General features: G+C 35.9%; 1 protein-coding gene across 13 annotated transcripts in view; it reads left to right on the forward strand.

Moving 5' to 3' along the window:
- LOC128896068 (collagen alpha chain CG42342) overlaps positions 1 to 16,267 on the forward strand; it is a 235,581-nt gene that overhangs the window by 203,883 nt on the left and 15,431 nt on the right. For 12 of the 13 annotated variants that reach the window (XM_054159264.1, XM_054159235.1, XM_054159226.1 and 9 more), the window contains 9 exons: positions 2,565 to 2,691; positions 3,992 to 4,080; positions 5,196 to 5,285; positions 5,547 to 5,591; positions 5,948 to 5,974; positions 6,094 to 6,129; positions 6,243 to 6,347; positions 7,630 to 7,674; positions 9,339 to 9,401. In XM_054159264.1, coding sequence (XP_054015239.1) covers positions 2,565 to 2,691; positions 3,992 to 4,080; positions 5,196 to 5,285; positions 5,547 to 5,591; positions 5,948 to 5,974; positions 6,094 to 6,129; positions 6,243 to 6,347; positions 7,630 to 7,674; positions 9,339 to 9,401 — 627 coding nt within the window. The remainder of the gene's footprint in view (positions 1 to 2,564; positions 2,692 to 3,991; positions 4,081 to 5,195; positions 5,286 to 5,546; positions 5,592 to 5,947; positions 5,975 to 6,093; positions 6,130 to 6,242; positions 6,348 to 7,629; positions 7,675 to 9,338; positions 9,402 to 16,267) is intronic. The other variant, XM_054159307.1, reaches the window with a different exon arrangement.

A 16,267-nucleotide genomic window follows, 5' to 3' on the forward strand; every position in this document is an offset into this window, starting at 1 on the left:
ACTAATTTGTGTTTAATGTAGCAAGTAACACCACATTACTTCTTCCCCTGTGTGTCGGTTCGAATAATTAATAACTAATAACCACTACTCCTGGCTTTGAGGCTCTCGCAACTTTATCCACCGGTGATCGATGCAAGCCTGCGATTGTCGCGTAAGTATCAAACAGCCCCTCAAACAAGTATGTAGCTTTTATCATCGATTCGTCCTTTGTGACCACGTCGTGTGTTACACGCCGCCGGTTCACTCGTGTTTTAACGATATCTTTTTATTTTTTTCTCAATGTTTTTTTAATCCTTCTCTAATTCGTTCTTTTCTTATCTTCTGTCTCCTGATCGTTGCACGACGCAAATTTGCATCAAATAACGAAACCGATTCTTTTGTTGTTTTTTTTCTTTATTAGTTGCGATTAACGTTGAAGGTCCTCTCAACGTTGACGAGTCGATTTCACTATTTGTTTAAAGTATTTTTGTAACTTATTCGAAAAGGTATCGCAAGGTACGGGTGCAAAAAAAAAAGATACAGCGATTCCTGTCTAACAAGTAATTATTCCTACTATTTTTTGAAACTAGTGTCTTTTCATTACTCGTTATTCGAGGGACGAGGTGCAAAGAAGAGGGTCGAAAAGAGTGGTTAAGTAATGTAAATAAAATTGACCATTTTCGACTTTCTTCGACTTTAGGATGGTAGACTTATTAGTTAACACGTTGACCACTACACATGTATAAATAACTGGACTTTTCTCAAAGAAGCTAAATAAATTAATTCTGGAGATATTGTGTCAAGGAAAATAAACATTAGGATATCTTATAGTTATTTTCTGAATGTTTATATACCTTATGTAAATCTATTATTGATATGTGCAGCAATGTGCATATTGCTAATAAATGTGTAGAGAGTATGAACGTGTAAATAAAAAAAATAAGTATTATGATATATATTAGATTAGTAATAGTTAGATAGTTTGCAATTGTATGGAAATAAAATTTCGCCCTCTTTTCAAGAGTATTAGTCTGTCAGTCAACGTGTTAAATCGTGATTAAAATTCACCGACCTCCCTCTCTAAGTGGCATGGCTCGGAGCTAGTATTATAATATTTAGACAGGACTCACTGTGTCTTTAATTAATCGAACGAAGAACATATTTTAAATTGTATTAATTGTAGAATATTCTCAAACATAGTGCACTTATATACAACGTTACAAACATATATCGACATTCGCATGATAGTCGTGCGGAAAGAATATCAGAGGACAATAAACTAGATTTATGAGTAAAGGGAATTGAAATTCATTAAGAGTATAATAAACTAAGATTGCAATGTTTAGATTGAAGATGTATGTGGTGTTGAAGAAAATCTTTAGAGACTTTGAAAACGTATAATACTTTTATTATACTGAGCTCATTACACGGAGTAAAAAATATTGATTAAAATAAAGATCGAAACACCAGTATTACCGGTGTTTGTTAATGACACTTTCCATTCTTCAGCAGTAAGAATGATGTTATATCACGAAATGAATAAATATAATTTAGAGTTGTGTTTAAGTAATAACAGACATTTTCATTGCTTTGGCAAGAAACATGTGTTGTTTCCAGTTAAATGTTTCATTATAAATATGTATACGAACAAATTTTACGCATGTATATATTTAGAATGAAAATTTTATTTGAAAACATCAAACCATTCAAATTCATCTTTAATATATAATGTTATACGTTGATGATATATAACATGTTTAAAAAAAAAAAACGTTTACAATTAATAAAGTCTAACACTTTTGAAGTTAAAAATGCTACAAAATAACAATAACTCGATGGATTATTGAATATTTCTATGTTTCACAATATAGTTTAAGCAAATATCGAGGACATCACTACATGGAAAACTTGTTTGGCAGTCAACCGAAAGCAACCAAAACTGTATACGAATAATTTCAGTATTTCAAGTTTGATCAAAAATTCATTTAGGTATCAGCAGATCCATCGTGGACGGTTGTCAGTTCAGCGAGTACTATACACCCTCAAAGTCTGTAAATAATATTTCTTGAACACCCTGTGATCAGCAAATTACGCGCGTTGAAAGAGAAGGAGAAAGGGAAATTCTGATAGCTTCCAATTTCTACTAAATTTGATCCCACTAACAAGCGCTCCCGTTGTCGTCAAATTGCATGTGACATTAGTAGTACTTTTTTTTCGTGTTGTCGATTAAGTGTTCATTATTGTGTATAGATTTCGTATTGTAATCGTAGCGTAGCCGTTATCGAGCGATTTTGGCAGAGATTCTCGAATTTCCGATGGATTGCAGACAACATTTACGAATGAAATCTCGAAAGCGCTGCTGACAGCAGAACGTGACATAGATGGTATAAAGGGTTGCCAAAATCGCTCGGAGTATAAAGATGTAGTATCCGATGAGACCAATCCCCTCCTTGTGTCCTTCCCTCCTATGGAAAAAGAGAAAACAGATTAACGCTTCGTCGTGAGAGGAAAAAAAAATTGTTTCAAAACGATTCAAGGAATATGGAGGACCTGGTTGGATCTGACCTTACAGTGTTACGTTATAGGGTTTCAAGGGTGAAAGCGGTGTGGCATTGATGAGAGGCCCACCCGGTCTACCGGGTCCGAAGGGTGAACCCGGTGAACGGGGTTACCGAGGCGATAAAGGCACCACGGGAGACACGGGCTCACCAGGTAGATTTTCACGAGCCATTCATCTGCGAAATTCGAGAAAAAGGACGACGATGAACGATCTTCTCCCTCCTCGCTACTAATGAAAAGAAAAGAAAAAACCGATCGCATTCTGCGATGTCTTTCCTAACCTGATACATTCATTTTCTACGAAGATAAGAATATTCCTACGTTTATAGAAGCTATCGCAATTCCATTCAAATTGAAGACACTTTCTTGGTTGCCAATAGGACTGGATGTGCATGAATGGTTTTATCGACTGTGTGTCAGAGATGGGCATAGTATAGTTAGAATTATTTAAACAAGAAATTGGGTAGAGAGACTTTATCGTTATTCCGCATTTGAAGGGACAACAATCGGGGTTCGAATAAGTTAGGTATTTATTCGACGATGATGGATGAAAATTTTTATTGAATTATTGGTAAACGTATTCGACGAATGAAGATTCTCGTGAGTATCATTATAGGAGGTTTATTTGAAGCCTTCGGTTGACAGAGAGTTTCTTGTCGTAAAAAATTGGATCGAGTAGGTTCACTAAGAATACATATTGCTTTCTACTAAAACTTCAAATATATATCTTTATTCGTTATTCGTCGAATAAGTTTATTTCAAATAGATATTTCTATCCTTTATACGACGACTAAACTCGAGGAGATATTTTTATTCGTTATTCATCGAATAAGTTCATTTCAAATAAATATATCAACCCTTCATTCGACGACTAAACTCGAATATCTTTATTCGTTATTCGTCGAATAAGTTTATTCCAAATAAACGTGCTTACTTGTAATTCATCAAATGAAAATAAACCGACTTATATGTCTATACAAAATTGACATCTGCTATTTTTCGTATAAAAATACTCCGTAGTGTTTTTATTCGACGAATAAAATATTACAGTTTTTCATCTCTCACTCAGCACTCGAAAGTTTTATTCACAATCTTGCCCGTCTCTGCTGTATATCCAATATTCGAGACATCTCAGATTTTATCTCGAAAAAAAAGCAATACAAACGAAAAATTGTTCGGTGTCTCAGGTATGTTGATTTCCTTGAATTCATCGTCGTACTCTCATTAACGATGGGAGTGCAGAGCTTCCAAAACCGTTTCGGATGAACGAGTCGAAGCGTGAATGAAACATTGCGAAGAAGAAGGGCGGGTGGGGAGCTCCACAGGGTAGTAAGGAAGGAAGGAAAGATACTTTAGTAACAATCGGGGTCTTCTGTCCGCGCTGAACTATTGATTGCGCGGAAGAGTCGAGCTTTTACAATTTATTTCTACTAGTAGAAATTCGCACTTTCAGGACCGAAAGGAGAACAAGGACACCCCGGTACGCCTGGTCTCCAAGGAAAGGATGGAGAAGTTGGTATCCAAGGTCCCCCAGGATTGCCAGTAAGTAAACTGTGTGCGTAAACTACGCTACGGGAAATCCTATTTATTCTATGTCAATTATCGTTTACATATTGCGTCGTATTAGTAAATTCAACGGTTTAGTCATACTCGTAATGGAGACTACTCTGCGAAGTTTCGAAATTCGGGAGAAGAGATATTCCATTTGGATTAGAAATAAACTGGTGATAAATATTAAATGTAGAAATTAATTCTCTGATTTTCTGTTCAATCATTTAGTATTTATCTATTATTTATATTAGTTTTTTTTTGTAACTCTGATTTAAGTAAATATATTTATTCCGTATTTTGTTACGTTAAAGTAACAAAGTTCTCGATCTGATAACCTAAGTGTCAATCTGCTGACTATAACAGTTTATCTATGTATACCAAGTTCAGCAACCATAAAATTTTGCTTATTATTTTTCTTCTAACATATTGCAAGTATAACAAGTAGTTATAATAATTGCAAAAGAATAACAGTAAGTAAAATATTACACTGCATGTAAAAAGAAAGTTTCGTATGCACCGATCTAACCATTTATTTAATTTTTAGAATTTGTTAAGTCATTCCATAAGTAAAGTCGTTTTCCGATGCTACCTTTCGGCGAAAGAAATGAAAACTTATGTTTACTTTAATCATGAACGTATTAACAATATCCTTTCTACAGCCTTTTTCCGTCTTTTAGTTATCGTCTTAATTCCATCTTTTCAAAATGTTCGAGGTTTTAATTTAAAAGACTCAGCTAGTCCTGATTTGATGCGTTCAATATTATTGAATTATTGTCTGGTTAAAAAATGTTGCATAGATCAAAATAGATGATAATTACTTATTTAGTGAAAGGTCCAAAATGTATGGTGGATATGATAAAAGAGTCCACTAATATTTTTTTTTATTGTTATCCTTATTATGTACGATCTAAAAAAAAAAAAAATGTCTTTTTGCAGTAACGTAAAAGACATTACTTATGGGTTGACCTAATATAACACAATAGCAAATATTACAACGTGACAACCATTAAATTCGATTTGGTTTAAGGTTATCAGAGCAATTTTAGCTTTCAGAGATGCTAAATCCGTTACATATTACGTAAATTGCTTGCCACAATTTTGTTCAGGGTATATCTGGGCCTAAAGGTGACAAAGGTGAATACGGTGATATCGGACCGCCGGGACTTATGGGCCCTCCAGGTCTACCTGGTCCTCCGGTATGTAAATTGCTCGAAACACACTCTCGAGTCTCTTTTTATTACGCGGTGGACTCCATGAAAAACCGAATAATAAAGAAATCGAAGAAGCAAGACCTCAATTTACGTCGAAGAATTATGGTTACGTTTCATCATTTTCACGATGAAGACAGTGATTCTTACACCGCATTAAATAGAGACTCGACTGTGACTTGTTGCACCATTGCTAGGTGGACACGACTCAATGAAATGTATAACGTCACGGATGTTCTCGGTAAACAGGGCTACCCAGGTTCGAAAGGTGAAAAGGGAGAGAAAGGCGAATCGGTGAGTCGATTTTTCAGCAATGCATTGCTTTCGTCGGATAGGATAACGAATACCGTCATTTCGAATCCCTTCCCCTATTATATTTGCATTCAACAGCGAAGGAAAGACATAGTCGATTGTTAGACGGGAACTTCAGCTGTTGAACGCAAGGGTTGTTGAATCCATCAATTTTCTCCCGTCCAAGTAATTCGGGGTCCTCGGTTTCAATGCGCCGTTAAGTATATATTGTGTTTCACTCGATCGCTTTGGAATCGAGGATCGAACGGGACACCCCATTTTATAACGAGACAAATTCAACGATTTGACGATAATAATCTATTTCTTTTCATGACACGACATCGGACTCCCGCCGACAGAAATACAAAAAGCTCAGACGAAGGCAGGTACGTGTGTTTCATCTTCGTTTCTTTGTAACGTGATCTCGTTATCGGGAACACATCTAGCCCGTGGTCCGGAGATGGTGAGAAAAGATTTATCATTTGAAATGCACGTTTTGTTACAGGGTGACGGCACGTTCGAGGTGAATGCCGGCGAAATGGTGAGTAGAAGAGCCCATTTCGAATTGTCCGTTTCGCGATTCGTTCATCGGAAAAGCGCGGTTTCGATCGAATTCCGCGATTGTTCGACGTTTATGTATTTAATTGTTCGCAGATAATGGGGCCACCGGGACCACCCGGTCCAGCTGGCACTCCTGGACTTCAGGGTCCACCTGGCATCAAGGGCGATCGAGGACACGATGGCGCTAAAGGCGATCCTGTCAGTAATCACCGTTTACTATTAACCTTATTTTAATAATGAAACATGCCTTACTGTAATACGTGTTCTTACTGCAAATAGTTACACTGCCGGTCATCGATTTCAATACACATGATTTTTTCAAAGAGGGACGCAAGTAGAAAGCCACTTTGCAGATATTCATATTTATTGAAGTGGAGTAATCATATTTGAATTCGTTGTCAAGATTTTCAAAAAATTGGATGGATAATTTACTTAAATTTGACATACTTAAATTTTTCAACTTTGACTGCCTTCCATTTCTCTTGCAGTACATCCCTCAGATGATTTTTATTCATAATTTACTATTCATAATTATTCATAAAAGTGTTTTTTTCAAATACAGGGTGCGGCGTCTAAATCCGGACAAATTCCAATTTAAATTGTTTGCCATATGATCTTACACGGATCGCCTTTTTTTCTTGAAAGTCACGTGTTCCTAGTTAATAATTATAACATCAAATGGCCGACCTGGTGCGAACAAATTCAGAATTAAACCGGAGAGTCACTAGTGTCGAAAGTCTTTGCGTTCTCCGTTCGACTGTTGAGATTATTCGGCTCTTCGGGTACTCTAAATCGGCTGTTTATGATATGGATAATGCTTCCAAATAATCTGAGGATTCATATAAGACTGAGATTCATTCAAAGGAACGCGTTACACAGACTTCAGCAGTCGTAGAAAGAGCTCAGGTGGTAATTTCCGAGAACTTAGGGCAATCGTTGCGGAAAATCTCATCCGAGTTGGGTATTAACGAACGAATAGTACATCAGATTGTAGAGAAGAGACTATGTTATAAGTCCTTCCTAATAAAAATACAACACGAGTCATTTAGTCCAAAACTAGTTGTCTGCACATGTTTTGGTCCAAGAAGTTTTGGCTCCTCAATAACTTATTTACTAAAAGTATTGAGATTAATGGCTGGTAGTGTATAAACTGTATTGCGTACATCAGAGCTGGACACCGCGACTGTCTCAGAGCACGCTAAGCGCGCAAACTAGTGGCGTTAGTTCTCGCGCTCGCCGTGTGCTGAAACGATTGCGATGCTCCATCATAAAGTACGCATTAGCTGCAATACGATAGAAATTATCGAAATAATTAAAAATACTGCGTAAGACGGATTTATTTAAATTTACGTTGTACGTCTTATAGAGTTTATTAAGCGCAGACTTTAACCGTGTAATCTTGAGAAAGGTAACGAAATTACCGTGTTACAAGGCCCAATAAGACGCATTTTTAAGTGTGACTTCTTCTTTCACGTTGCAGGGAGAGAAGGGTGCCAAAGGAGATCCGGGTCCAATGGGACTGCCCGTACGTATTTTCCTCCACAGATTAGGTTTGTCGGTTAGGTAGGTTACCAAGCGCGGTGAAGTGCCAGGGAATAAAATCTAACAGAATACAAGCGAAACGATAATTCAGCCATTGATAAATTCACTTGTTTCTTATTTAACATTAACACATTGAAAGAGACACTGTCTGAAACATGCTCGTACGCGTACTTTACTTCCCAGCGAGGATAATAACAACTATACTTTGTTGTCAGAACAACAAGTACATAGCGAGAAAATGGAGAAGGTACATATAAATAAAAGGTACACGCCTACATAGCTGCACAATACATAACTCATCGATATTATGAATACAAAGAAAGAGAAACGTTTTTAAGTGAATGAAAACTTTGTTAGATCATCCCATACGCGATGCGAATAAATATGTTTCTTTAGATGATCGATAAAGTACACAAGATGTACTCCTAAATAATGTTTATAAATTGCGTATTTGCAATAGTAATACCATATTATTATTTTTTAGCGAATAATGTTAAAAAAGACTTTATTACTTGGCAGTTTCAAAAACATCGAAATAAACTAATGATTGATATAGTTTATATCAGCGTTTTCCAAAGTGCCAAGTGATAAGAACTCTTTTAACATTGTTCATGACAAGAAATATACTGTTTGTACATGGTTTTAAATGAATTTCAAAGAGATTAAATTTAATAAATTAATTTTTCTTTCATACATTTATGCAGCGATTTAGCGAACAACATAGTAAAAAAATATTAAACGTTCTCGTAAACATTTTCTTATTATAACAATATTAAACTTCTACAACACCTTTTCCTGTTTATGGAACAATTTTGAGTTTATAGATGCGTTAAACACCTCATTCTAATTTTCGTAGTAGACGCTGCTGCAACTTTTCACCCAACAAGTATTATTCAACATTTTATTGAATATTTACATTTTTTTCTAATTTTCTTCAACTCAGAACACGCCTGGACCACTACATTTCATTAATGCTAGTAAACACCAATTTCTATTAACGTGTGTGCGTGTGCATACGCGACTATTTACAAATAGGGCGCCTCTGGCATTCATTTATAGATTTAGGAGCAAAATTAACAGTCCTCTAGTTAAAACATTAAGTTATCGTATAACGAGCCCCACAAAAAAAGCTGTCGAGAAACACCAGCACTGTCAAGTGATGATACGACGTAACACAAGTCTCGCTCTACTGCGCGAGGTATATGCGCAATAAACATTCACCACCCATTGCTGTACTTACAGTCCAAATTAAATGCATATGTAAATGCACACTCGTCCCTGTGATCTATATCGTATAGCTATCGACGTCGAAGGTCTTCTGCGCATCTACCTTGCGCAGATACGGCACTCGTGTTACACTGTATCGTCGCTTGGCGAAGCTAGCAATTCACAGCTGTATTTGCATAGCTCCATTGTACATTTTTCGATTTTGACTCATCAAATTTTAATATAATATTGAAGTAGAAAGCTAGCGTTATTATTCATACTAACAATAAGTGGGCCAGTAATCAAATGGATCATCTTTAGGAAAGCCGCATTGCTTATGGGATGTCCTAATAAACTCATCTGCACTCGTTCATCCCACTATATGTTCTCGTGGTGGCATTGTAGTCGAATCACTGATTCGAGATATTTGTTTATTTACAGGGCCCCATGGGACTTAGAGGAGAATCCGGAAAACCCGGGGATTCCGGGAAACCTGGTGTCATGGTAAGAACGCGGACCTCTCGCTCCTAACGTCATCGTTATTTGGCCTCGCTGCTGAATCATTGATAGCCATTCACTAACGACCAGTGTAATCAATTGTCGCTTTCTCGACATGGCGTCGTACTTCTTCGTATCCACAGCGAGATCCTTGAAATTGCCTCTCGAATATGTTCTATCGTATCGTTTACTGTATGTAAACGGATAGTATAAACACGTATAACGAAAAGATCATTTGAAAAAAAAAAAACGACACGAGAGACAACGTGCGAGCAATGCAAACAAAAAAGAAAGGAAAAGAAAATACCTCGAAGGAATATATCAGTTCGTGTCGATAACCTGTCCAAAAGTTCTCAACGTTTCCATACGTGACAACGTTCAGTCATATCGTTAGCGTTTATTCGATAAGATGTAATTGCGAGAATGAGTGCTAGTTAATTCGAGCTATCAATTTCGGACCGCGGACCCTCCTGATTCGATAGCTTCATCGTTGCTTGTTTATCGATCAATGGGGCTACTAACGATAATTCCAACGATGAAAGACGATGAAGAGACAAAAATAATGACCGTCCGTTGCGAAAATTAGACATCGTTGTGATATCATTCTCGCACTCGAATACCTGGTACTAAAAGGACAGTTTTTACCGTAGAAGAAGTTATTAAATTCGTTCGTTAACTTGAACGAAACATACGAAAGGAAAAAAAAAAGAGAAACGAACAAATCCGCGTCTTACATGTGTATTGGTTTTAGATAGTTAAGACGACTGTACTTATATTAATAGTTGGTACGTTCCGCGTGGCAGAGTATCGCTAATTGAGAAAGAGTAATTGTTTAATTTCGACACACGTGGGTCTTTTTTTGTGTTAATGTGTGACAAGGATGAAGTTTCGGGAGAAACAAGTGTCTTCCATAAATCTTAATGTGTACGAGTAAACCGTTCGATGCTTTTTTCAATATCGAATTTTGCACATACGCATTACAATCGGTGTTGTATACTTATTTATCCAACATAATATTTAGCGGATGATCGCACTGCCATCCGTCCTGTTAACATGTGCTATATGTCTGCCTGTGTAACTGTATATCTATATACACTGAGAAAAGAATGTTAGTCGAAGAATCGGGACGTCGATGTAGCATTGTAAATTGCAGAGAGCAAATTTCTCCTTAAAACGTTTCTCGGATAAGCTAGGGGATAGTCACAGTTTTGGGTGAGTGTCTAGATAGAAATATCCATCGACGAGGTGAAGCAGTTTCGATTTGGGGATTGAAACTCTTCCACAATGGCGGTGGTGGGCATAGATATTGGAACAATGATATATTATTAGCACAATGAAACCATGCAAAAGATGTTGTGAATCAGTAGCGTCGCCAAGCGACGATATGGTATAACACAAGTACCGTAGTTGTGCAAGATAGATACGCAGAAAAATTTGCTACACGATATAGATGCACTTGGATAGTGAATGTCTTCTGCGCATCTATCTTACGCAGTTGCGAGAATTTTATTAGATGTACACCACTCCTTCAAAATACGATCTGTCGAATACATTGGAATACATTGCAAATGCGATAATTGCACTAAACATTTTCAGTGTAATTAATTATATATTTCAAAACGTAAATCAAACCTATTCAGTGAAAGAGACTATTACTGCTCATCTGAAAAAGATCATTAGCCACTGCTGTGTATATACATCTACTCGTTTTATTCTTCCCTAATCTTCGCTGAAGCATCGCTAAGGTACGATAAAATATGAAGGTGTACATATACAGTAGTGGTTTGCATTGCTTTCAAAATAACACTGTGTTTATTTTTATCCTCACACGAGCAGTAAGCAGTGGTAACTATCCGTGTTACTGAGCACTAAAGGTTTGATTTATGTTAAAGAAAACATAATTTATTCTAAGCTATAATTTATTCTAGCTATCAGATTTGCAAGAAGTGGTGCAATTTCTATGGCCACTACTGTAACTGTGTCAAACTGTAATATAAATGTTCTTTGGTTAAACGAAACCGTAATTTGGAATAACTCATAGAGATAACTGAAACAAGCGAACGTTCCTACAGACTTTATTCACAATTCTAATGTGTTCACTTTTCTCTGTTCTCTCTAACAGTTACTCCGAATGGTGGTTGTATATAACTGGTTCAAAAACCAGAACAATATCATTAACTATTTCCAATCCCTGGTTCTGCTTGCTACTTATAGAAGTTTTCAAGATACCTGTTAAGGTATCGCAAATTGTTACGCAGAGCGTAGTTGTTACTTAATTATAAACTTAATAACATTTACAGTTCACGCAGGTACATTTTTTCTCAGTGTATGTCACTAGTTTCGTTCATCCCTTGATGTACTTTTGATCATGTACCTCGTCAACCGCATCTATCGTTCCCATTTGTTACTCGGTTCACTCATCGTTTAAGGTTTCTTCCTTCGATGCCCATTTTCACTATTCCTTCCGTCGATTACGACTCACTGCTTCGTACTTAAAGACAACTCACTTATAGCATTCCTCACACGTAGTGATAATTGAACCGTTTTACCATGATTCTTCTTTCGTTCGTTTCACTCCGATATTTGATTTCACACAATGTTCAACATGCACGTTATGTGGACGTTCGAAAGGTTCCCTGCGAAGTAAGACATGTAAAGAAGAGTAGCCACAAAAGATTTGCATCGACGAAGTTACAAGAAATCGATCGTTAACTTCGTGGAATTGTCGATTATGCGATCGAGGTGTAATCCTTCGCCGACCTGGTGATTCTTAAGTCTCGATGTACTTCACTTAACAAGGCAGTGAAATTCGGGCAAGTTTACTGTTTAATTGAAACGTGTACGTATCACGGTAACGAGGTCGAGGGAAAAGAACTTCTGAATCCTTACTGGTTGGAGATTATTTCAGAATTATAGGTGCAAACTGTATAGGAAGCCTGGACACGATAACTGTTTCAGTGCACGGCGAGCAGGCGAACTAATGGTGGCACTGGAACACTGCAATACGGCTGCGTCCTTCTATGACGCCACTAGTCTCGGTGCTCAGACATGTACTTGCTGGACAGGTTGGTAGAACTCTTTGAAGGACATGAAATAAAATATTATAATTAACATACGTGCGGGAATTAACTTGAAAAGTATTCTTGAGTTTGTAAGTAATTATCTATATGATAAGAATTGATACTTTTGTTTAATGAAAGGATTTTTTAAGAAATTGGACGGTTCAAGCATTTTAGTGTTTTAGACAATTTTCGATACTGTATTTAGAATCATCCCAAAAATATGTAAATATAATGAGATCTAAAATTAGAAATGTGAAATGTAATGTCTCTTAGGTAGTGAGAAAAGAAGGGCACCCATAAATTATTATTATTATTAAAGTAATAATAAGTAGTTTAATCCCTTTAATTTTAATAAAATTTTCAAGTAAGTAGGCGAGCCCGATTTTATCATTTAAAAGCGTTACTGCTATACACTTGTCTATTTGTACTGAATAGAATTCAACGTTTAAAAATTGGTTACTTCGTAGACACATCTCTGCTGAAAAGCAATAATGAAATATCTTACAATGAGTTGATGAACAATAATTATTTCAAGATATTTTATTAACGTCTAGAATGAAAGTTCCGTGACTCGCTTATAACACAATGCGATACTTGTTTGTCTAGCTTCTTTTTAAAGTTTTTCATCATTACATTTTTAGGAATAAATGTTATAATACAAAAAACGTATACCTTTTAATAATATATTATATATGTAATTTATATTTCCGTTGAAATCATCACTTTTGTGTAATATTATTATAGTATACATTGTGCGAGACTACAACAAAAATATTCATATTTTAATTAGTCAGATTATTGCTTTCCAGCAGCGATTTGTTCGTTAACACTATTTTGTGTTTCTCAACGAGTTCTACCGAGTTTAAACAGTCCCTCGCCTATAATTTTAGAACATACCAACCATACACGGACATTTCTTTAAAATCAGTGCCATTATTTCTCATCGAAGATACTCCATCCGATTGTATCAACGTTCGCAAGTATTATCAGAGGAGTACTTTGAACTTGCCTGTTTTGCGACTAGAATTTAAGCTATTTATTTCATCGACTTATCCCGAGCTTCTCGTTTCAAGTAATTTTCGTTATCGCGCTTCGCTAAATATTGTAACGTGTATACTCTTATATTGTAGATTCTTGAATAGTTGAGGTTCCCTACGTCACAATTAACGTTCTTTTGCAAGGAAAAAGAGCATGCACGAACTTTTTTCACGCGTTCATTTCTCCATTAGGAAAAGTCAACGAAACGGGGCAAGAAATTCCGAAAAAATAGCATACGCTACTCTACGTTAAAACTATAAGCTTAATATTTATTGAACAAAGAGTGCTACATACTTTCGGTTAAATTACCGTTCTTAAACCATGTTATCTACTGTTTATATTAGAGATGTTTATCGCGAGGTTTCCTTTTCTACTCGATACTGCCTGAATTCGAGTTATCTCGGGGTGAAAATTGTTTATTAAACGCTGGACTAACAAGTATCTCGGCGCGATATTACAGCCACTGACAAAAAGTTTTCGATCGAGCACACTGATAGGAAATTTAATGAATACATTGATGTTTTAAAGTGGTAAAATGTTGGGTTTATTTAAATTGATGAATGAAGGGAGCTCGATATAAAATTTAAAATTCGTTCCTCGCGAGATTAAGAACAATTATTCTGAATTTTATATCGTTAGAGTGTCTATAGCTGATGTGATGGTATATTGCAAACGTTTGACTTCCTTATTCACTGAATTAAATGTTACCAATTGATCTCCCAGAAGTGATTAAAAACGCTTGTTTAAATTTGATTTATCGTTTCAAAATATCGTTATTATTTTATTCTATTATTTTAAATGACAAACAACTGCGCTGTTTATACTCATGAAGCTAATTATATCACTCACGAGTGGAAACTACTTTCCTGGATTTCTACCTATTGAAAACTTTTTTTTATATAACATTCAGTTTCTGCTTTTTGTTATAATAAGTGAAAATCCGTGTTGTTTTATTGTCGTACACTTTATATCAAGCTCCCATTAGTTCCCTATCAACTCCAATTATATATAACAACATTTTACTATCCCAAAGCATGAGTGCTTTCAGGAAATTTCCTGTTAATCCGTTCTCGCGAAAATTTTTTCCCAGGTGTTATACAATCTACTCTGACTTGAAAATTCGTTCCAAAACATTTAACGATTATTCGTTCCAGCACTCGACAAAACTCTCAATGGCGCAAAGAAGCTTAAACGCTTTGGCGTTCGCCGACAAACGATACTTTTAGTTTAATATTTTTATCTCTATCTTTTTTTTTTCTTTTTAAATCAAGTACACGTTGCTTGTAGAGAGTTTCCATGCGTAACAACGGAAACGTCGCTGGAAAACCGAGCGGAGCGCATACAAAAATTCGGAAGCGGTTGTCTGCGGGGCGTTTGTCCTGAGGAGGAAAACGCAGATACGAAAATGCTTTAATACACCTATAAGCGAAAGATCGATTTAGGCACGAGATGTACAGTCAGTCCTATAAGTATTCGTGCCCTCTATGTCTATTGAAGAAATTTGTCTAAATTAAATGACAGGTTTGATGTTTCTAACTAAACGCTTCATTATAAATATGTATATGAATATACTTTACACATGTGTTAGGTGTAGACAATAATTCTGTGCCTTTTTATTCAATCATTTATAACTCTAGCTTAAACAGATATACAGTCAGTCCTTTAAGCATTCGTACTATCTGTGTCTATCAAAGAAATTTGTCTAAATTAAATGATAGATTTAAGTTTCCAAATAATTGAAACCATCATTTAATTTGGACAAATTTGTTCAATAGACATAGGGGGTATGAATACTTATGGGACTAACTGTACTTACTCGTTATTTTGGTACATTAAGTATCAACCTTTTACGTCCACAACCGGAGGGTCATTGCAATGCATCTGTACGAAGTTTAATAGCCACGAAATTTTGCTTATTATTGTACTCTTATGATTTTTCTAATTACTAGATTACGAATTTTTTATGCATTTATAGGAAATTTGAATGTGCAAAAATCTATAAAATTCACACGCTATGCAATGACGTAAACAATTATTAAAAGTAAAGTTCATACTATAATATTTGCTAAATAAAATAAAGTCCTACTTAGATTCTATTTTTGTCGGTACGTTTGCAAAAATTTTATTTTACAAAAAAATAAACAAAATAAATAAACAACAATAAGCAAAATTGTCGACTAATGAATTTCGAAAATATTCAAGATATATTCTAACGACCATCAGGTTGAGGCTGATGTTATCTACCTGTACATAAATTCATTCTAGAGATGGATTTACAGAGATTAAGTTGAGGACTTAGTTGAGGAAGATTAATACTTTAATCTACCAAACTGACAAGTAGGTATTTCTACTTAGAGTTATAAATAATTAAAGGTAAAGCCACAAAATTAATTTCGACACCTAATATATATTTATAACGAACAAATTTATTTGCAAACGTCAAACCTATCATTTAATTTAGACAAATTTCTTCGATATCCATAAAGGGTACGAATACTTATGGGACTGGTTGTATATATACATATATAAATATACCCAGAAACGAAACACGATTTATTGCTCGCAGTGGCAGATACGTTTAATGATCCCACCGAATACATTCGACTGTTTGCGAAATCGCGAGCGAACGACTTACAACCCCCCCCCCCCCCTCATACAGCCCCGTCCCCTTGTTTGCGACCCCCTAGTCACATGCAACGCGCAGTGTCGTTCGCTTCCGGCATGATCGGGTGCGATGAATTACGGAAATTGTACAGTGTAGAATAATACCGA

The sequence above is a fragment of the Hylaeus anthracinus genome, unplaced genomic scaffold (genome assembly GCF_026225885.1).
Source record: "Hylaeus anthracinus isolate JK02 unplaced genomic scaffold, UHH_iyHylAnth1.0_haploid 0, whole genome shotgun sequence".
In the NCBI taxonomy this organism is placed as follows: domain Eukaryota; kingdom Metazoa; phylum Arthropoda; class Insecta; order Hymenoptera; family Colletidae; genus Hylaeus; species Hylaeus anthracinus.